Here is a 22,774-nt window from a genome sequence, read left to right as displayed (position 1 = left end):
CATGTCACAGAAAATCATGTGTGGCACTAATTACATTCAACTATATTATTATTTGATAAAATTTAGGAAATATATGTAATATTGAGACTAGAAATCTCATGGTACATGCATAAGTCGTCTTTCTAAATGCTAAGGTCGTTATTTGGTAGAAAGAATTGTATAAAACATATATTCAGTTAAAACTAAGCCTATTTAAGGATCATTTATTTCAAAAATTTAAGCTGAGGCATCTCTAACAGTTATCAAATCATTATGGTTATTTGACAGGGTATAGTATGTTATAATGGACCAGTTACTCCCCTGACTTAATTGGAAGAAGATCCCCTAACAAAAAATATTGATAGGAGAGTAACAAATAAAAAAAATCATTGGCAAAGGTAGTTTTTTCATGTGCTGATATATATATATATATATATATATATATATATATATATATATATATATATTGTCAGTAACTTGAGGTCCTTGCGCTTCATATAATTAACCCGGAATTAACCAAATTTATTAAAAAGAATAGCATTATTCACTGTTCTACATTTTTAGCTGGTTGGAGTGATTATCTTATTGTATATACTATATAGTTGAGGCACAAGTATGCATTACGGCAGTACAAATAACTCTAGATTAAAAGTACATATAGTTATACGGAGCTGAAATTTTCTTGTTGGTAAAGGATGATACATTGATCCAAGACTCTAACTAACAAACCACAGAAACTTTTCTTTATTCCCCTCTATTTTGAGAGGACTAAAGCTTCTAACCACAGCACCTTACACTTCAATATTCTTAGCTTATTATGACTAAACATAAACTAGAAAATAAAAGGCCATACATATATATTGTGACTGAATGAGCATGTTTTTTGTTCATATTAATTAATTAACCTTGCGGCAATTAGTACGAATTTGGCCACTTTTCCCTGTTAAGGGGCTAAGGTTTCCCATTTTGACCATGGCACTAGCAAAGTCTGCATAGAAAGCTGAAGGGTCGTTGCTATAGGCAGTGACCTGAGAATCTGTTGAACCACCACTAAATAATTGCTGATCAGAATGTAGAAGTCCCTTTTTGTTGATGAGGTTCTTGAAATAAGCAGTGTCAAATAGAACACTTGTGGTGACATCAAGCGGGGAAAGGTTGCTGTCTCCACCAGTGCTTGGACAGTTTGACTTGAGTGATGCTGCAAAGTTTGACTCAATGCTGCTTTCATTGTAAACCCTGCCTCTGAATAGCTGACACCTGGCTTGCCCCGTTGTATGTGCTCCTATTTATGCATGAAAAATTATTAAATGATTCAAGATTCATATGTGTGATAATATATATTGTTGACATAATATATAATCTTATTTATATTAATGCCATTAATTAATTAGTTAAAGTCAAAGTTAGAGATTATTATGAGAGATCCTCTAATATTTATTTACCTGAGAGGGCTACCATTTCCTTGGTGTTAAACCCCTTTTTTGAAAAAGAAGATATAAGGGCACTAAGATCCATTAGTGGGGATGGGATATCCGTAGTGGCAGAATCCTTACTTGCCGTGGTTGAATCTCTTCTGCCTAACCCAACATTCCATGATGGTCCTCCCAACTGAGATAAAACCAAAATACCACTCAATTGTTAAAAAGTGAATTGTTAGATATAACACTGTTTTATGTAATTTTACCTACTATTTTAAGCTCTTGGAGTAATTAGTTTATGATAGTAGTATTTTTAAAACTACTATAACGGCCTTGTGGTCTGAATTTCTGTCCTTGTCACCCCCATCTTTCTAAATAATAGCTGAAATGATTATTAGAATCATTTACTCTTCAAGCTCAAATTAATATGTCTTTTTTAAATGAAAGTGTTAAATAAAAAATCATGTATGTAATACTATTTTTACTTACCTAAATTCTCACAACACACTTTCTAAATAGGAAGAGAAGAGAGAAAAGTGTAAGATATATAGATAATGAGATTACCAAAATTCTCACAACACACTTTCTAAATAGGAAGAGAAGAGAGAAATGTGTGAGATAAGATATATAGATAATGAGATGAAGAGAGAAAAACAATAGCTTTGTAAAAATTTATAATTCTTGTACATCTGGTTTATAATACGAGTAGGTGAAACTTTATCAAATTTTATAACGAGACATGTTCTATAATAATAGTGTAACAAGCCAACAAGTATATCTATATATCAATATGTTTATCATTTTGGATTTTATTTGTTCATATTTATTAAACTTACTGCAACAACGGAATCACGGGCTGCAATAGCTAGAATATCTGCACAAGAAACAACTCCGGGACAAGCAGCCTCCACTTTAGTTTTGATGTCATCAATTACTTCAAAACCTCTCAGAGAATTCACATTTGCACCAGCTGACTTCTCTCCAGTAAAGGTCGAAGTGTTATCTAACAGAACAGATGCATCACATCCCTACAATACAAATTTGTATCACGTAACACATTAATTACCAATATCCAAAAAGTTAAAAATGCAGTTAATTTAATATGTCTCATTCTTCTAATCTGCATTAAACGCTTAATTAGCTATATTTTCATGACATCCTCTACGATTTAAAGAAATATTTCTAACTAATCTAAAAGCTTAAGTTAATTAATTTGGCAAAACGATGTAGCTAGGAAGGTATATGAGAATATTATTTGGTTAAACTGAACGTGGATATATGTCAACTTTTATTTTCATGCGTGCTATAATTAAATTCAATTAACTTTCAACTACTACGCCAAACAATGTTTTTTTTCTTCCACTCACAAAAAGCAGTTTGAATTTAAAATTCACACTCGATCATACTTATCAAGGACCGGATGCGCATGCATGTTAGGTTAGACCACGAAAACAAGAATCATGCATGATGCATGAGTGCTTACACGTACACACACATATATATGACGAAAAAAATTGCATGATATATAGTTTATGGGAAAAAATGCCCAAGTATAAAAGGATAAGAACGGTAATTTTGTATAAAGGTTTGCCAAAACTATAAGCCTTCCTAAATAGAATTTTAAACAATCCTAACAATGGGAAAATAAATTCTAGATATTCTAAACAGATACAAATTAGATAAATCAAATTATATTAAAATCTATTTTCATGATTTTCTCATTAAAGATTGATGTATGTCTTATTTTTGTTTCTAAAATAAATCCCTCATGACTTTAAACAAAACTAAATGCACAACCACTAGTATGTAAGAGGTTATAGATTTAAATTTCAATGCGACCTTTGTATACAAAAACAAAACTAATAAAATGTGTAGGCTTCTCTAAGTACATTTTGAAAAGCAGAGTAAATGCATGCCGATCATGCTAGTATATATATTTTTTCGGATCGAATTTAATCCTATATATATGCATGAGATTAATTGAAAATGATCAGAAAAATTAATGAGGCTAGGAAGGAAGAGAAAACGTGCATTGACAAAGCAGTCATGAAAATGAAGACGGAGCAAGGAAGCTCCCATACGGTGGTCTTTGGCAACTGCTCCGATCACCACGGTTCTGATGATAGAGAGGGCTTGAGGGCATGTTGATTCATAGCAATTTGAAGTTAACTGAGAAGAGGCCATGGAAAACATGCAAAGAAAAATGGTGGAGAAAGAAAACATGTGACCACGGGAGTGAAAGGCCATTGTTTTAATATGTGATAGCACACCACTTAGAAGAAGTTAAAGTAGTTAATGGTGCATGTTTCTTTGAACTTGTGAAGTAAACACTGCTCCTCAAGCTTTATTTATAGTGTGGTGCGCGCGGTATAGCTCCATTTTGGACCCTATGGACCAATTTGTCTGTGGTTATCATGACTTCAAATTTGCTACAAGAGACATATTAATTTTAACATTTTTCTACTCTATTCCATTAAGTAAAATCCATGCATGCATGTGATGACTCTCACTATATATGTGCGTCTTATTTCTTAATTATTAGGTAACTCTTATTTGTATATTAGCAGAACCCTCGTAACCAATAGAAGAGAATATCTTAGAGACAAAGTTTCACCGGCACTTCTCAATTTAATATAAGAGTTTTAATAGGGATGCACCAACAATCTAAAAACAATTCATTTTGTTATTAAATAAAAAATTATTATTGATATGACATTTTAGATAATTTTATAAAAAAATTAATATATAATTTATAATTAAATGATTGTGTACAGTGCCTAGCCTTTTTTGTATTGGTGTAATCCTTTAAGAAGAACCACCAAAGACACTACTACAATATGCTCATCATTACATGTATGGAAGGGGCAGAAATTACACTATGCTTGTTATTATGCAATTAAATCCGATCTACCAGTCTTTTAAAGTAGCTAAATTACACTGTGCTTGCTTAGAAGAATCTCAAATTAATTATACTACTTTAGTCTAATTTAAAAAACTATAGTCTCATTTTTTATAAATTAAAAATATTTTGTATTTTAGGTAAATTTTAATATAAATGAATAGAATGGTGATCAACAATTATTAATGAGTCTCAATTATAAATAGCCATGTTCTTTAACAAATAATTATCACCAAACAGCATGCATGCTATAACATAGTCAATAGATAATTATCATATCCTTGATACATGGATTTAAAAAAACTCGATCAACATCACCAATAATTTGTTTTGAGGCCCATATTTGCCAACTTCAAGACTTTAGAACAAATAAAAGTCTAAACTTTATATAAACCCTTATATTATTAGATTTAAAAAAATATAATTTTTAATGTTTCAAAGTAACGATCAAGGTGTACAAATTAAATCTAACGGCTTTCATTTATGGAAATTGAAACTAACGGCTAGTAATTAACTCTCACATTCAGAAAGGGGAATCTTAAATGTATGTTCCTATATTAAAATAGAACCAATATATATTTTAGACTTAAATATGTGTTCATGTTAAAAATAAAAATTGAATATATATATATATATATAATTTTTATTTTTGATCTCTAATAAAAAAAACTATTTTTACTTTTAATATTTAAAAAAAATGATTTATGTCTCTTCTATTAACAGAGTCCTTTAATTAAATACACATCAATTATCTATTTATTGTACCACATTAGATTAAATGTAAAACATGTAATTTTTAATTAATTTTTTAAATGTGACACATCAGCTGACTCTTCTTATTCGCATTCATTTTGTCATCGTTGTCGTGCCTCTCTATCCTAGTCATTGACGTTGCCATCTTCATCGGCTCCCATGTCTCCCTCTCCCTCAACCGTGCCACCCAAGCCCCCAATCCTACATCCACAATAACATTGCCAGTTTCGTCGACCTAATCTTCATGAAGCTGGTTGGGTCCAGCACGCTTGGACTATTGCCTAATCTTCATGAATGCAGAGTAGTTATAATGCTACCAAAGTTTATTTACAGTCAAATATTCTTTCACTTTTCCTCCATAGTCTTAAGATTTGACTTTTATGGGAAACTGCTGGATTAGGTTTAGGTTCTATTACTTTCATTATATATTTAATTCAGTCATTTTAGGTTTGGTTTTCTACCTTAACATCAAAGTTAATTAAGACTTGTTGTATTAATTATAGAAATAATATACCTATACATCCTTCCCAAGTTTATTCAGATTGCACTAAACTTCTTGTTTTTTAATAGTTTGCAATAACCTCTCTTACTGAGAAAATAGACAGTGTAATATATAAAAAATTTAATTGTAAAGTATTTCAAATAATTAACATATGTTAGTATAATAGTAAGAAATGGAGGATGGAAGGAATTGGATGAAACATCATTCAGTATATAATTTATTCTATATTGTTTAGATCTCTTTCAATAAATTGTTTAATACTACAATAATATATATTTTTATATGTGAATTTCAATAAAATTTATTAGTGAGTCGTGGGTAAATATTTCTTAATAATCTTGTTCTTGACTAAATGGTTCGCCTTACCACGTCTAGATCGAACATATGTTGCGAAAAACAAAAAAGTTTAAATCTAAAATATCATGCAAGTTATTTAAACCCTCCACCATTAAGTCATTTTAGTGAATTTTGCTGATTTGTCATCGACCATATGAATTCAAACACAGGTATATTAAACGAATTTAAGTTATACAACTGATTTATTAAAATGCTACGAGTAGCGCTGGTGTTAATTTAATAAATTGGGCTATGTTTTCGTTTAAGCTTAATTAATTGTACTTTTGGTATCTCAGTTATCATAATTGTGAGAATTTAATTTCTTTGGTTTTAGAGAATTTAATTTCTTTGGTTTTAATTGTGTCAAGGACAAATCTTTTAAGGATCACAATTGTAAATTTTAACCTATAGGTTCTAATTGTTTAATTAAATTTCCTAGATATTATAATTGTACAATCTTAGTCCTCGAGTATATATATTATTTCATATATATAAACCAAAATAATGTTAATATATTATATAATATACTAAATTTGTATAATTATAGTATCTAAAAGTCCAGTTAATTGGATCTGAGAGACAAAAATCACAAATTTACCTGAAAGACCCGTTAGTACAATTGAAATTTGGAGAATTGAAATTGTACAATGATCAAAAAGCCTTTCATTTACTAATCAAAGTAGTTATGATATAAATTAATTTTATTTTGAATTAAGGACTTGAGAGTTATTACTCAGATGTGGACTTCGCCATCGAAATTCCCAAGTCTATGTAATTTTAATATCCAAAATAGAGAACCTATATTATATATTAAACAATATATGAATTTGGAAGTCTAAAATGAAAAATTGATGTGCAGTACGTCACTATTGTTTTTCCTTGTTCAACATATCCACATTCAATTAAAGAATTTTGCAACATTTTATAACCTCTGACAAAATAATTGTCAGAATTTTCTTTTTGATGTGATTTATAAAATTTCCCATGTCATATTACCCACACACATCACGTCATGTTCTCTTTTATTCCCAGAAATATGAAGGTGGGAATAATATATGTTCATGTTTATTAGAAGACTGCTATGAGAATTTATTTTTGGGTATGTTTCAAGGAAACTATATTCTGGATATATAATGTTCTCGTGAGAATGAATGTTATTTTTTACAATAATTACCTATTTTCACTACATTAATTTACTTTTATTTTTAAAAAAATTAATTAAAAAAATTTTAAATTTTCTATAATAATTAAATTTCAACCAAACATGTTAAACATGTTTATGAGAATAACATTCTGGGCATAATAATTTTAGAAATATGATTCACATAAATGTAAAATTATATCATGAAATAAAATCCCCTGAGAACATAAATTGAGCTAAGCTTAAGTTTCAAAATACGTTTGATTCATATTTTATATAAAATTATAAATAAATGGGATAACATTTATTTGATAGTTAATAAAAGAATTTGCCACTAAATGGGTAGTTTGGAGTGTGAACACGCGATAAAAGGAATCAAACTAGTCAACAAAATTATTTGAGAAACTTGGAAACCAAGTTCTGCAAACCCGCCGAACCTATTAACATCCTCAAGTGTTAATTTCAACTATGACTTATTAGTGTTTATTGTCTTTAATTTGTCTGAAAATGATGATAGTGATAATAGTAATAATTCCCAAAAGTAAACGGCATATATTTAAGTATGGTTTGTGAGAGTAAGTGAAGAATTCTAACTAAGCAGGTGAAAAGTGTGCTGCGTGCACAAGTCAATTCTAAACCAAGAGTTGGAGATAATTGTAACCAATTTAGTACTTAATCAGAGAGCTTTAAAAAAAATGCATAATAGTACGTAGTACTTAATTAATCAGGGTTAGCAGCATAAACACGTTTCATTGAGATATCTAGTTAAAGCTTTGAGTGAAGCAAACCATCTATCCTTTTACTCTCTTTTAGATAGTTACCTTCCTCTCCTATGCTGTAATGCTGAAAATATTTATGCTTCATATTCATTAGGCTATGAATTTTCATTAGAATTAATTTGCGTATATGAAAGAATACCTACTCTAGTACTCTTTATTCCATTACGCTACCACCCCACTAACGCTTTTAATTAAGATCCATGTTTGAAACTATACAGCAGGAGTTTCAAGTTACTATGTATATACCTTTCTAACAAAAGAACAATCAAAAAGAATTATTATTATTGTCTAATAATTATTATTGGCCATTATCTGAAGAAAATTCAGTTTATCATATACGATTTGTGCAGCGAATTTATAAATATACGATTAGTATGGTTAGAGGTATATCGATGATGACCAAATGGAAGATATTTATGAAAGCAAATACTATATATTTATATATTAACATTTTTCATTATTGGAATAAGTCGTTCAAGCAAAAATAGTGAAAATGTATCATCAATATTTGATAGAAAATTAATGTGTCCTGGGAAAAGTATGTTTGTGGATTTTTTTGGACATTATTATAATTTTACTTAAACTATACTGGTGTATCCTTGGTTGTGTTAAAAGCAAAAATCAAATAAATTAATTTCATTTCTCTTAACATTTTCATCTTCCCCTATATTTAGTTCGTCTTAGTCGACAATGTATTATCTACACTAACTATTTATTTCAAGCATAATCAAAAGTATTCCTTTCAATTCCATTAAGCACGAGTGCCCGTTGTTGTTTTTGGAGTGCTTTCATGAAAATTCTAAATGAAAAAATATTTATTTTGGTCCATGAAAGTACGAGATGATAAAAAATTAATTTTAAAAAATGAAAAATTTAAATTTAATTTCTAAATATATAAAAAAATGTGATAGATTAATCTTATAAATAATTTAATAATAAATTGATTCTTAAATTTTACAACTTAATATTAAATTAATTCTAAAAAATAATTTATTATTAAATTAATTCTTAAATGATCTAAAAAATTTAACCAAATCAACCTCTAACATTTTTTTTTACATTCAAAAACTAAATTTAAATTTTTTATTTTTCAGAATTAATTTGTCATTGTCTCATAGTTTTAGCACCAAAATAAATACATATCCATTTTAAATTAAACTCAAATAAATAAATATTAAAAGAATAGGTGGTACAAACCTCATGATTTGTAAGGTTTTCTTCATCTAGTCAAACAAGGTGTAGCATTTGTTAGCACTTCATGCAATGTTAGCGCAAACAGCTAAATTACCAATACTTCTTGTATCAAGTGGGGGGTGATGATCATTGGGTTGGTGGATTCTATACCATTTTGACACTCACGGCACAAATTAGGCCAAATTATTCCTTTTTTCTTATTCATTTGTTGGAATACTTATGTCAGATCAATAAATGCTGGCATGTGTTACTGTAGTCTCTTTTGCATTCTTTTATATGGACACAGAAAAAATACTGCTGTTGATCTATCTAATAAAATATAGGAAAATTTTGAAGAAAAAGAATTTGCATGAACAACGTACGGTTTCAAGACAAGAGGGTAAACAAATGGGGGTTGCTTGGTGCACCAGCATTATTCTTGGTGCACCCAGCACTTAACATGAAAAGACAAAAATACCCATGTGTATTTTTTAAAATATTTTTGTACATCCAGTTTATTTAGGTTGATCCACATATGCAATGAATTGATTCGCATAGATTTTAATTGATCCGCAGTTGATATAGATAATAAACTTCTTACGGATCAAGTGGATCCGTAAGTGACTTACGGATCAACTTGATCATTTAGAAGTTTGCGGATCAACTTGATCCGCATGCTTCCTGGGATCAAGTTGATCTGCAAATATATTTTTAAGACTTAGGATCAAGTTGATCCATAAACTTACGGATCAACTTGATCCGTAAGCTTCTTACGGATCAAGTTGATCCGCAAGTTGATTTTTAAGACTTACGGATCAAGTTGATCTGTAAGTCTTTTACGGAGCAACTTGATCTGCAAGCTTCTTACAGATCAACTTAATCCGTAAAGAGAGAAAGAAAGCAGGGATAATTTTGCCATTTTAAAAAAATACTGGATGCACCTAGCAACACTCTAAACAAATTAAGAACAAACAAGACTAGGGTAGACTACTTTATAAGGTTTAGCATGAACTATTATTTTTTTACCCTCATGGTACTGTCAACACAGGATCTTCACTCCCTTCCAGTAACTCCTCCTACTAACTCTCTGACTACCACTGTTTGTTGCCGCTGGCTACTTCCACCCTCTCCAGCCATCCTCTGCCGTATTTCTTTGAAAACTCCAAGAGCCTTCCTGCAACACTGACAATATATAAAAGCTTCACTCATTTGTAACATTTATATAGTTTTAAAAAAATATATAACTATCCTTTTTATGATTAATATTTTAAGTCTCTAAGTATCACTATTAAAGAATAAAAAATATTAAATTTTTAATTTAAAATTTTTGTTAACCGAATAAAACATTAAAATATGTTAATTAACTTTAACGATCATTATATTAAATGATTATTTTTATAATTTTATTTACTTATCATTTGAGTTTAAATGAATTAATTTTATATTTGTTTGTTTTGATTAAATTATTTTTATTGATTTATTATTATTAACACTATGTAAAAGAAAAATATCCAACAATATATAAGTATCCGATGGCTATGTGAATAGGAATTAAAATTATTACTAGCAAAAATATGAAATATTATTTTTAAAGATGGATATAAAGACGGTACCATACAACAAAAATACTCCACAATCACTGGTCTCCAAAATCACCATAGATCTATAAAGAAAAAGGAGGAATTTTGAAGTATATTTAACAACGGAAACTTTTTAAGAATTAAAATATAAATTTTAAGAACTAAAAAATCTACTCATTAAACTTTAGAAACTAAAAAATCTACTTGTTAATTATAAAAATTAAAAAAATAAGTTTAAAAATTATAAAGATTAAATGAATAATTAAACTTTTATGATATAAATAAATTAATGTTCATTTTCACGATCTAACTTTCCAACGTAAAAGGTCCAAAAAAATGTTGGATTTGCGTTAAACTGAGTTTTAAATGTAAAAACAAACACAAACAAGCTCGGTGAAAAACTTGTTCACGATTATGAGAACTTATTTTCATTCATACAAAATAACAATTGATTAATTTAACTATCTCAAACAAAATATTATCTAAGATTTCAGCACTGCACTCATCTCTATTCCAAAGTTTATACATGGTGATATTCTTTTTCTGCTACCGTTAAACAAAATGGCAAATAAAAAATGGCAAAATTAAGGGGACTTGAAGCATCTCTAGTATGCCTAAAATGCCAAACATTTTATCACAACACTAGAATACAAACTTCTCTTCCTCAGCAGTGGTATTGAGTAATCTATCTCCCATCTCCCTAAGAGCAGCAGCTGTTGAATCATTTATACCCAACAGATACTGCAAACGAGACAAATTCTCAGGAGTTGGATCACTCTTCAAGTATATGGTGTATAGATCAGCAAGCTCCTCTGGCACTTCCCATGAAACTGGCTGTGAGGGTACTGCTTTGTCACATGCCAGCAAGTCATTGAGTGAAGAAACCTGTACAACCAAACGTAAAAATATGTTTGAATAAGTGCATGCTTTGTTTTACATTGGAGAATTGATTTTAGATAAATTTTAGATGGTTAAAGAAGAACTCAGAATTGATTCTGAATTGAAACAACTTTAAATAATTTTTACGCTGGAATTGGATCCAAAATTTTATAGTGGGTTTTATTCTTAACTTAATTTTATAATAAAAACACAAGCATAAATCATATCACTTCAAAATCAATTTTAACTAAAATCAATTTTGCAAAATCAATTCAATTTAAAATCAATAATCAATTTTGCAAAATCAATTCAATTTAAAATCAATTTTGTCAACGCTCGTCCAAACAAACAATAACCATGTTGGGACAAACATTTGCAAAATTGATTTTGAAGTGAAATCACTTATGTTTGGATGATTTTTTTTTCAGAAAGCAAGTTAAAAATAAAACTTAATATAAACCTTTTTTATTCAACACAAAAAACTACCTAAAATTGTTTCAACTCAAGATCAACTCGGAATCAATTTCTTAAAGTGAAACCAAACATATATGAGCATTTACTTGAAATCATATGATCTAGTATTTGCACGTAATTTTAGATAATCCAACGTGAATCCAAACATGCACTAAGTGAACATGAAGCTTTGAATATTACTTACCACTCCCTTGTGATTTCTCTGTCTTAGTAGAGACACGGCCTGAACCAATGAGTTAGATAGTCTACTTTTTGCAAGCTCATGAACAACACCTCTTGCCTTCTCTTTGTTAATGTTGAGATCTGATGGGATTTTTTCATATACTTCCTCATTGTCAAACTCTCCTGTACCGGATGAGAAAATGTCATCAACAGTTTTTTTGAAGAGGGTTTCTCTCAAGTTCTCGGATACCATACTGTCTAAATCAACATTAGCTTCCTTGAGTTCCCTAATCTGCTTCATATTGAGCCTCCCTTGAGTTACAGCAGTTTCAATGGCAGCTGCCATTTTTGTAGTGGTTATACTCTTGATTATTTTCTGAGCATATTCTTGAGGTAAGCCTACTTGCTTCTGGAGGTTATTAAGCTGCTCCACCCTGGCCTTTGTCAACTGTCCATCAGCTAAAATTACCTCAGCCTGTTGCCTAAAAGCTTGCTCAGCTAGACCCCTGTGCACTTCCACTATTTCTTGACTACTCAATCCCAGGATCCCACCAAGCTGATTTAGAAGAAGATACTCAGAATCATCCTTCTTAGTAGTGATCTGAGCACCGAACGGAACCCTTGTCACTTCACCAGTTAGACAATAAAGCAAGTATGTCTTGTAAAGATCAGTCCTATCCCTTTCAGGAAGATCATCTTTCAGAGTAATTTCTGTCTGACCAGGTTTTCCCAACTTTTCCGTAAGTTCTTTGTTCGGTCTTATTTTCTTGAGTGTCTGAAGTGATTCCCATTCTTCGTCGTCAGTTTGTGTAATGTCCTCTTTCACAGGTTCTTCAGTTGAAATATCAGCTGACTCCCCTTTAATGTCCTCCACCAAATTAGTTACAACTAAGGTGTTGAAGGCTATCATCTTCTTCAGTTCTTTCGCAGACTCTGTACGATTTCCAGCTGCCCGTGCACGTTTTATGTAATTAATAAAAATCTTCCTTACCTGTAATGCCAAAAAAACATCAGAGCAAAATTTAAACCAATTCAAACCTATATATGAGCATTGAATTTCTTGATAACTTGATACTCACCGCCTTGCTCGCAATAGAAATAGCAACCTCCCTAGTAAGTCGCAGGCCATGTGCTGCTTTTCTTACTGATTTCTGGATTTCAGCATCATATCCATCAACCCCTGATGCGATTGCCTCCTTCACAACCTATCAAAAGGGAAACATGAATTAGTAATAATGCAATAAAACTTTGAATATCTCTTGACAGATTGAAACATATCTCATGATACACCAAAATAAAAACTAACCCATTTCTTCACATATCAATGTCATCAAGTTAAGCACTCTAGACTTGTACAACTTTGATATAAGATAATAAAACCAACAAACAGATTTTATAGTAACAATTCCAATTGATACACATTTTAGAAATTCAAGACAAATCCTAGCATGTACAGAGTACAGACTACAACAGTGTATCCTTCCTGTAAGATAAAAAAAATGCAGTAGATTCATGGTCTCCTCCATGCTACCAGTAAATGAAAGCATTATCAGGTTTATCACCACATTAAAATTTGACAACTGTAACTTCTCATGCTACCTATGAGTTTGATAATCACAGTTCCATAATCATCTTGAACCCATATTCATATGGATAGCAATTTTAGTGTTCATCCATGGATTCATATTATCATTATCAGTTTGTTACAATGCATGGACGGATCGTACTTCTTCACAGCAAGAAATATGTAATTTCACTAATTTGACACCTATGAAGGACCAAACAATTAGATAGGGAAAAGTAAACGTCGACTACCTTTTCAAACAAACTGCCACATATATCTGAATGAGCTGTTTCAACAATCTGTTGCGGTATGCAGAGCATTACACGCAACCTCAACAAAGCAGCAACATCTTCCTCATTGAGCTCCCCATCAGCTACACATTTCTGAAGCTTTTGCCGATAAATTTCTTAAAAATAATATACTATCGTTAGATTGTGGTATAGCTAAATAAATATAATATTAAAAAGAAGACAACAGTCACATCATGTAAAAAGGGTTTTACAAGTTTACATTTTACAACCTTAAGATTTAAGAATTGCACATGAATAAAAACCGACAGAACGTAAAGTGTTTAATAATAAAGGCCTAAAATATGGTCAACTTCCAACTAACTGTAAGCATGAATAAGTTTTACCTTCATGAAGTTCACTGGCCTTTTGTGGATCAAAATGAAGTTCATCACATAGATTTTGAAGGAAGGCTGCTTTGCTATCTGCCATTTCTAACTCACCATCTGCAACAGCCTGTGCAAGTCGTTTGCGATATACCTTCGACGTAACATCAAGTGAAATCGCCTCGGCTTCACGTTTACCCAGTCCAAATATATTTCTTAACTGATTTAGTGCAGCAAGCTGAAAAAATAATAAATATATTTAAAATATAATATTTTATTTTATATTAAAAAAATAAGTATTTTGACAGATCAAGTTTCATATCTTATATCAATAAGAATTCTTTATAGTGATGGATATCATGGTTTTCGAGTCATTGCTGTGTCTTTGCTTATCTGAATGCTGACTCGTCATGAGAGGAAGATTAGAGAACATATGTAACTATATTCAAAGGGGAATCATATGCTAGTACATCTTAACAGTCAACAAACCACCTGACCTATATGCTAGTACATCTTAACAGTCAACAAACCACCTGACCTAAAAGCTTTAAGTTGTTAGTGTTAAGCAAGGAGCCAGGACATTGTTTTATAACACTAAAAAATGCTCCAATAAGCGAAAATCCAGTAGGCTTGAAACAGTAAACAAATACCTTGTACTGAAAATAAATTTAAGAGAAATAAGGATATGGTAGCATGCACTGAACAGCCTGTTCAATCATGCTTTGGTAACTGGTACTACATCAAAAAAGAAAGATAAAACAATAGAGACGATAAAGAATAACTAAGGCTAAACTGCTAGGTTTCAATCTCTATTAAACCCATGGGAAGTTATAGATCATCAATACATAGTCATACTATAGCACCATTCATTGTCCCAATATAATATAAATAGCTGCTGAATACTCCATTTTTTTTAGAAAATAAATTATTCAATCCAAACATACATCTGGAAAACACTAACCCAAACTCAACTTCAAAATAAATGAGAATATTGAGAAAAAGCATGTTGAGAAGTTCACAGTTCATATCCAATTGTCATGGCCATTTACCTTGTCATCTTCCATGCGCCCACCAGACAAAGCATCTGAAACATATGCCCTGTAAAGGAGTTTCAAGTCCTCTATTTTCCTGTCACCATCGTACTCTCCACCTATGCCAAAAATGAATTGCGGTAAACTTCAAGAATTTAGATTAAAAAGAGAAAACAGCATGTTATATATACACACATACACCTAATCACAGACACTTACCCACTAAAGAAACTGGACCAACACCACGGGCAAAGCGATCCACATCTGGATGAGTCTTAAATGAGATGAGTAAATTATTAAATGCCAATACCCTATCCAGCTCTGCAATTGCTTGGCTAACTCCAGGACTGAAAAACTCACAGATGATCAGACATGGCAAATTCTATTTTTGTAAAAATTAAGAAATGAATAGTAACACTAATGAAACAAATAGCAAGAAAAACATGCCCAGAATTCAAAATTCAATATGGAACCATCTTTGGTTCAGTAATTAACTGCAATGACCTGATCTCTCAAAAAAGAATACTTAGAAAAACCATGAATCTTACACTGCTTTGGTGCGAGATTTAAGTATGCCAATTGCCACTGAAATATTTTCCTCAACCAATTTCCTTGTGTGCGTTCTAAACAAGTTCTCGGCAAGCTTCAATGAAAATTTCCTTTAATTAATAAAAAGATTATACTATACCTAGGAACTATTTGATGGCAAATTTAACCCAGAGAAGTTGAAAGTTATGAAAGAAGAAATAATGAAAATGAACCTCATCAGAAAGGCGACATAATTGTTGTTCTTTTCTTAGTGCAACAAGTTGTTCTGCATCAATATCTGCCAAAAAATCATTGGTTAGCACTTAGAAAGCCAACAGGATTTAAAACTTCTAAAAATTGCTATAGAAAGAATTCGCTAGTTTGGATGATAGTAATTCTAGAGAATTACAGAACAAAATCCAGCATGTCAGATGAGTACAAACAAAATTTTAAGGCTTTATTTAATGAGAAATGCATGCACAATTACAAAACAAGAGTATCATTTACAATCATTTCTCCACTAAATACATTGGACTGTTAAAAGTGCAAAAAACTATCTTCTCGCATTAATAAGAAAAATTTAAAAGTATAAAGTTATGACAACTTCATGAGGAGTAAGCATGAGTTAGTTGATCAACTTTGTTACAGTAAGAGCAAACAAGGACCAAGGGGAATTACTGACTACACAATTACCTCTGCCAACTGATTTCAGCTTGGAAGCAAACAATCGCTGCGCATTGTCACGTACAGCTACTTCAATCTGGTAAATAGATTATGGTCAACTAGTCAAATGAAAAATAACAAAAACACTAAGATAAGAAATGGCAATGAGGACATATAAGAATTATTAAGAAATGTTGCCAGCATGTCACTGATCACAAACACGGCAAAATGCATTTCGTGCAGCACATTAGGTCTTCCCTTTTCAAGCAAATGCCTATACACAGTCATAAACCTATGCTCCAAATCTCTCATCCTAATTGCATATTAATATCACATTACACAAGCCAGGCATACCAGTTAACAAATAAGTAATAAATACCTGGGAATCGGTGACCTTGAATACACGCTTCCAAGGTAGAAGGAAAGATGAAGCATCTCCAAATACAAGATTTGACACATATATCAACTTTTGAAACGCCTGCACTGGAGACTCTAACAATGGTCAAGCTCCAAGTATCCATATTATTCATCTAAACCCATGATGGTGTTGCCACCAATCGGTTAAGATAACATCACAACACAACAATCTTACCCGACGTTGCTCAACATCAGCATCACGGTCCCCAACTTCCAGCCTTTGCCTGAAAATTTTCCTCCCAATCTAGGGAGTCAACAAGCACCAAACCAGTAAGAAACGGAACTGCTTTCACACCTCATAATAAACACACTCAATCTACTCTGGTAATCAGGTGTGTCTACACACACACACACGCACACACACAACAAACAAAAAATACCTCCATGTGCATAGAGGCAGCATCCGGGTCATCAATTCCCAAAGAATTTTTGAAGCTGACAATCCTATCAACCTCGTCACCTTTAAGTTCCTCACCACCAGGAGGAAGCACAGAAGAAACAAACCTGAACAACACGTTATACCACAAATCAATCATTCAGTTATAAAATCAAACAGCCAAATCATCATAACACATTATCACTACACAAATGCAAGTAACAAATAATAACTCGTTACCACTACACAAACAACACCAACAATAATAATGATAATAATTTGTCACTCACTCGGAATATATATCACAAATCTCAGCTTTGAATGCCTCATCTTGCTTGCTCACACCATACCTGAAAAATCAACCATTTCAAAATCAAAAAATCGATTTAACGAAGGAAAAAAAAAACTAACGGTTATTATTATTAGCAGCTGAAACTAACTTGGAGGCAATGGCCTCAATCTCTTCCTTCTTCAGCTTCGAAGGGTCGTCGAACGCCGCGACGTAGTTGTGCAAATTCACAGCGGCGACTTGCGGAGCAGCCGCGTTCAAAGCGTACGCCGCAGCACCGCCGGCAGCGCCGAGGGCAACAGCTCCACCGAGCGCGGCGTAGCGGCTGCCTCCGAAGCGGGAGCCAAGGCCATAGCCTGCGGCCGCGGCGCCGGCGACGATGACGGCGGAGGTGGCGAGCCTGGCCGGCGGAGAGAGCTTGTCGACGAGGAGCTCGATTCCCTTGAGGTCCTTGGGCGGTCGCTGCGGCGGCGTCGGTGGCGGAGGAGAGGGAGCGGCGGCGTCGGAGGAACAGCGAGGGAGGGAGACTCTGAAACGATGCCGTCTGCTGTAGAAGGGAGAGGGTAGGAGGAGAGGACGGTGGGTGTGGGAAGGGGTGAGTGTGGAAGGGTTCATGGTTGAGACGACGTCGTAGAGTAGAGTAGTTGTTATTATAGGGTTTAACGAAAAAAAGAAGAAGAAGAAGATACAGGGGCAGATTGTAGATAAGTTATTCCTCGTTTAAGTATGAAGATGGTAAATGGTACACGTGGGTGATAGAGAAATATTCAAAAGTTGTGGGGATTATTTGCTATTATGATAGAGTTTGGTGAATGGAACAAAAAAACAGACAATTGTTTATCTTTATAAATGTTTGATAATTATTGAGTAAAATTAATTTTGTCTCAATTTTTTATTAGTTTGTTTAAACTCAAAATGAATAATTATAAAAAATAGTATTTGAAAAAAAGGAGATAAGATTAAAATAAAAAAAAAAAGGTATAAAACCACCTCTTGTAAGAAAAATAATTTAAACAAACACATCAAAAATATAAAATTCTTCTATTTATTAAAAAATACTTTTGAAAATTAAACTTAAACAAGTAGTTAAAAGTATTTTTGCATTGAGTTCAAAAAAGTATACCAAGTTTTATAGCAAGCTTGCTTTGAAGACTAAACATCCAAACATATTGATAAATTTATTATGGTTCTTTTGGCTTCAAAGTTAATTTTTCTTCATATTGTAATTCTTTAGAACTAAGCTAAAAGTCATTTATACTAAAAGTAATTTTTTATATAGAAACTAAAGGCACTTACTGTAAGGACATGTTGTCATTATATGACACCAAATAACTAGAACAAAAAATAGATTGATTTAAAAAAGCACTTACTGTAAGGACATGTTGTCATTATATGACACCAAATAACTAGAACAAAAAATAGATTGATTTAAAAAAGCACTTAATTAATTTATTCATATAATTTAGTGTAAATTTTTTGTGTTCATTCTACATTTTTTAATCAATCAGTACTTCACATACAAGGAATGAAAAAGAAACATCAAATTTGATAAATATATTTAAATACATCATGAGTCATCCAAATAAATATTATTGTGCCTTACAAAACTATAACCATTGTCAACATCAAACTATCTCAACAGGTAAATATATCACGCACAACCTAAATAAACATAACAATTATACACTATGTCTAAAAATGATAAATAATATGTGAAATATCATCAGGTTGTTCTATTGTAGAAAGTCTCTTAGGGACAAGGTACTTTAAGGAATGGATGTCAATACGTAAAAGCTCACATGAGCAGTTAAGTGACATCATGTTCTTTCCATATCTCTTAAATGAGTAGCCAAAATTGAAAGAAATTACGTAAAACAACATATAAAAATATGAATTTATTGTGAGCACACAAGAAAATATAAGTCATCTTATATACCAAATCATCTAAAGTTTTCAACCAATCTTCCATGTACTTTGGTCTCTTATGATGGTGTGACGATTCTATTTTGATATATTTGTCTCGAGACGAGTAAAAGAATTTTTTCAAAAGCGATTGAAATATGATAAAATAAAAATTCAAGAAAGTTGATTGTGTAATCGAAGAGAGGTATTTCAATTGGGATTGATAATTTCATTCAGGCATCTGAATTGGAAAGTGTTGGGAAGCAAGATATTTTTCGACAAATGAAGTGTTAATTGACACAATTGCGAAGAAGTTATACGAAAACAATTATTAGTATCAAATCAATGTATTTAGGAATATCATTGTATACATATTGAAATCATATAATTCGACGATTAGTATTAGAAGTCTATAAATAAAACTATTGAGGACCAATTTTTGGGGGATTGAAACACTATCACTTAATTCCTCAAACACCAACAACGCCTTCCATTGAAAATTGGCTACAATCTCATCAAGTAAGTGTGTATGTATTATCAAATCAATGTATTTAGGAATATCATTGTATGGATGTTGAAATCATATAATGTGACCATTAGTATTAGAAGTCTATAAATAAAATTATTGACGATCAATTTTCAGGAGATTGAAACACTATCATTTAATTCCTCAAACACAAATAACGCCTACCATTGAAAATTGGCTACAATTTCAGCAAGTCAGTGCATATGTATTCTATTTCTATCCTTTATGAATTCATGTTTACCTAGTTTACTGCACATTTTTAAACCTTATACTTTTTTCAATCTTCATTTCTTCTCAAAACTTTACTTTTCCAATCTCAACTTCTTATTGCTTTTAGAATCACTATCGAAATTGAAATTATTATAAAAATAACCTTTAAATTAAAAATACTATTATCAAGTTTCCTTACTAATCATCTTATAAACTATTATATTACTATTATAAAAATGGATGTCTTTATCAAAATTATAATTTTTGTATGCATTAAATATTAGACAATTCTCTGATAAGTTGAAAATTATAAACTTGTTTATTTAATTAAAAAGAACTCACAAACGAGAATTAATTATATGTCTCATCTTTAAACATTTTTTGTTAATAGAATCATTTAGTAAAAATTCATTTATCATTTCAAAAATGTTTTCTTTTCAAGGAATAAATATAATTTTCACAATTAACAAATGGTCTCTTGAAAGTTAATGCAGTAGATGCCTATGTGCACACAATCTATTGACAACCTTGACACAAACTTTGGTGAACATCATGTGATTATCACAACCACAACATGTATACACTACTTGAGTAAAACTTACAAAATTTAGCTAATATATGAACAAATTTCCTTAAATATCAACATCGCATTCTAAGCATAATTTAATTAACAATCAATCAAATAATATATAAAAGATCAACCATTATGAATCATCATATTGATGATAAGACAACATTTGCGTAATGCATTTAGATTCACTCAATGAAGACTATTTTAACAACTTGAACGTTCAACATGAAGACTTTCTTTAATATGATACAATAATAATGGATCACATGAATCCTCAACACAACATGTGTCATAAATCATTAAAGAATGACGTACAACTAATCTATGAAAATGTAGAAGTGGTTTGTCACTTGTGACATATCACTTGACCCCACCAACTCTTTGACACTAGGTTAAAGGTCCTACCAAGTAATCGTAACTTAGGTGGATGACCACACCATGCTTACAATTGTGGACTTATGCTTGATGCATGTATACAACATAAATGTCAATAGTTATAACAACAATCTTAACAAAGATTTCATCATGGATGTACTTAGATGCCCTTGAGGTTTAAGATACAAATTTATGTTATTTTTATGTTCTACAAATTATGTTATATCAATCATGCAAATGGATTGAGACTTACTAGGAAACATTCATAAATCAATAGTGAAAGAACATTCTTTATGGTGTAATCAATTTATATGATTTAAGTTATGAAAAAAGTTTAGTTAATATAAACTAAACACAACTAATTAAGATTAAGTTAATTTATGTTATTTTTATTTTCTACAAATTAAGTCATACCAATCATGTGTTGATGGATTGGCAAGTGCATTAATTAGTCCCAAGTAGTAAAGTTAAAATAGAAGTCTGAGTGTCGAATCCACAGAGACTTTATTTGTACTTAGGTAAATTGATATTTTATTAATAAAAGAAGTGAAAGAAAATTGACTGGAAAATGTTATAAGAAAAACGGTAATTTAAATTGACAAAAAAAGGTTATGAGAAAAACAGTAATTTAAATTGACAGAAAATTAAATTAAACAAGAATTTAAATTGATTAATTAAAGACAAAAAATTAGAGAACCCAATAATATTGGGAACTTAGCCTATTAGGACTACTCTTTGATATAATGTTAATGATTTTTCTTTATTTATAATTATTTCAATTTACACTTGCATCTACTAGTATACTCTAACTTTGATTCCCGCATGAAAGAGCCTAATTTATCTATTTTCTCTCCAAGATCTCTTTGCAGAACTAAAATAGTAAATTGCATTAAGAATAAAGATGTATAACATGCTAAACAAATATCAACCTATCTCTAGTGATAATTTTATTTAGATACCCTTTCCCAGTTCTATTAGAAAATAATGTCTATTAACACTATCCTTAAAACTTATCATGCAAATGAGTGATCAAGCCACAAACAATAATATTAAGCACAAGAAATGATAATGCAAATGTAATATTCATAAATAGATAGAAAAAATCAAGATTAGTTAGCTATCAAGTTCCCAAAAGAGATTTAGTCTCTCATAGTCATAGGAGACTTTATAATTGCAAGAGGAGAATATTTAGTAAAGAGAAATAAAATAAGAGAAGGAAATGAAAGGAAGGAATGACTCCTAATGATTACTTCTCCTTCTTCTTACTTTCTATAAGCAATTGTATTCTCTGATGTGTTTTTTCCTTCTTCTCTCTTCTTCTAAATGCATATTAGATTAGATTAGCTGGAGGCATTATATGTTGCACGCAACAAGGAAGATCAAAGTATTAATTGTACAAATATAGTCAAAAACATTGGAGTAGGACTATTCTTATTTCTGGTGATCCCAAGCAGAAAAGGTTTAGAAGGAAAGAGATATTACATAAATGTAGAAGAACCAAACTTTATATATATATATATATATAACTATAACTATATAAGCTTATCAAGAAATTCTTCATGGCCGTGAACCATCAGAGACCTTGGGTGGCAGTGGATGGAGTGGGTCTGGGCTTGTAGGAGGAGCTGGTGCTC

The 22,774-nt window shown here is 31.2% G+C and overlaps 2 protein-coding genes across 2 annotated transcripts; both read right to left on the bottom strand.

Annotated features, from left to right (window-relative positions):
* Window positions 1–550: 550 nt before the first annotated feature.
* LOC100794128 (cationic peroxidase 1) lies at window positions 551–3,718 on the bottom strand. The gene is made up of 4 exons (XM_006596394.4): window positions 3,429–3,718; window positions 2,234–2,425; window positions 1,422–1,587; window positions 551–1,261 (listed from the first exon to the last, which is right to left on the bottom strand). Exons 1-4 carry the CDS (start codon window positions 3,642–3,644, stop codon window positions 876–878), a joined length of 960 nt encoding a protein of 319 aa, XP_006596457.3. The 5' UTR covers window positions 3,645–3,718; the 3' UTR covers window positions 551–875.
* Window positions 3,719–10,985: 7,267 nt separating this feature from the next.
* LOC100810630 (protein TIC110, chloroplastic) lies at window positions 10,986–18,268 on the bottom strand. Its single transcript, XM_003544871.5, has 15 exons — window positions 17,708–18,268; window positions 17,558–17,617; window positions 17,272–17,395; window positions 17,067–17,135; window positions 16,854–16,952; window positions 16,505–16,571; window positions 16,045–16,109; window positions 15,832–15,926; window positions 15,503–15,630; window positions 15,302–15,402; window positions 14,274–14,490; window positions 13,891–14,045; window positions 13,155–13,280; window positions 12,098–13,066; window positions 10,986–11,445 (listed from the first exon to the last, which is right to left on the bottom strand). The coding sequence occupies exons 1-15, from the start codon at window positions 18,169–18,171 to the stop codon at window positions 11,203–11,205; spliced, it is 2,982 nt and encodes a 993-aa protein (XP_003544919.2). The 5' UTR covers window positions 18,172–18,268; the 3' UTR covers window positions 10,986–11,202.
* Window positions 18,269–22,774: the final 4,506 nt, after the last annotated feature.

Source organism: Glycine max, chromosome 14, assembly GCF_000004515.6.
Source record: "Glycine max cultivar Williams 82 chromosome 14, Glycine_max_v4.0, whole genome shotgun sequence".
NCBI lineage: Eukaryota > Viridiplantae > Streptophyta > Magnoliopsida > Fabales > Fabaceae > Glycine > Glycine max.
This window is presented reverse-complemented; position numbering and strand designations above follow the sequence as displayed.

Bases quoted from the DNA above. Each gene is read 5' to 3' on its own strand.
- LOC100810630 (XM_003544871.5), bottom strand. From the start codon at position 18,171: ATGAACCCTTCCACACTCACCCCTTCCCACACCCACCGTCCTCTCCTC. The intron at 15,403-15,502 runs GTAAGTGTCTGT...TTTTTGGCATAG, and splicing joins TGGTCCAGTTTCTTTAGTGG to GTGGAGAGTACGATGGTGAC. The intron at 13,067-13,154 runs GTGAGTATCAAG...TTGGCATTACAG, and splicing joins TTTCTATTGCGAGCAAGGCG to GTAAGGAAGATTTTTATTAA.
- LOC100794128 (XM_006596394.4), bottom strand. From the start codon at position 3,644: ATGGCCTTTCACTCCCGTGGTCACATGTTTTCTTTCTCCACCATTTTT. The intron at 2,426-3,428 runs GCACGTTTTCTC...TTTGTATTGTAG, and splicing joins TTCATGACTGCTTTGTCAAT to GGATGTGATGCATCTGTTCT. The intron at 1,588-2,233 runs GTAAGTTTAATA...GTTTTATCTCAG, and splicing joins CCCGTGATTCCGTTGTTGCA to TTGGGAGGACCATCATGGAA.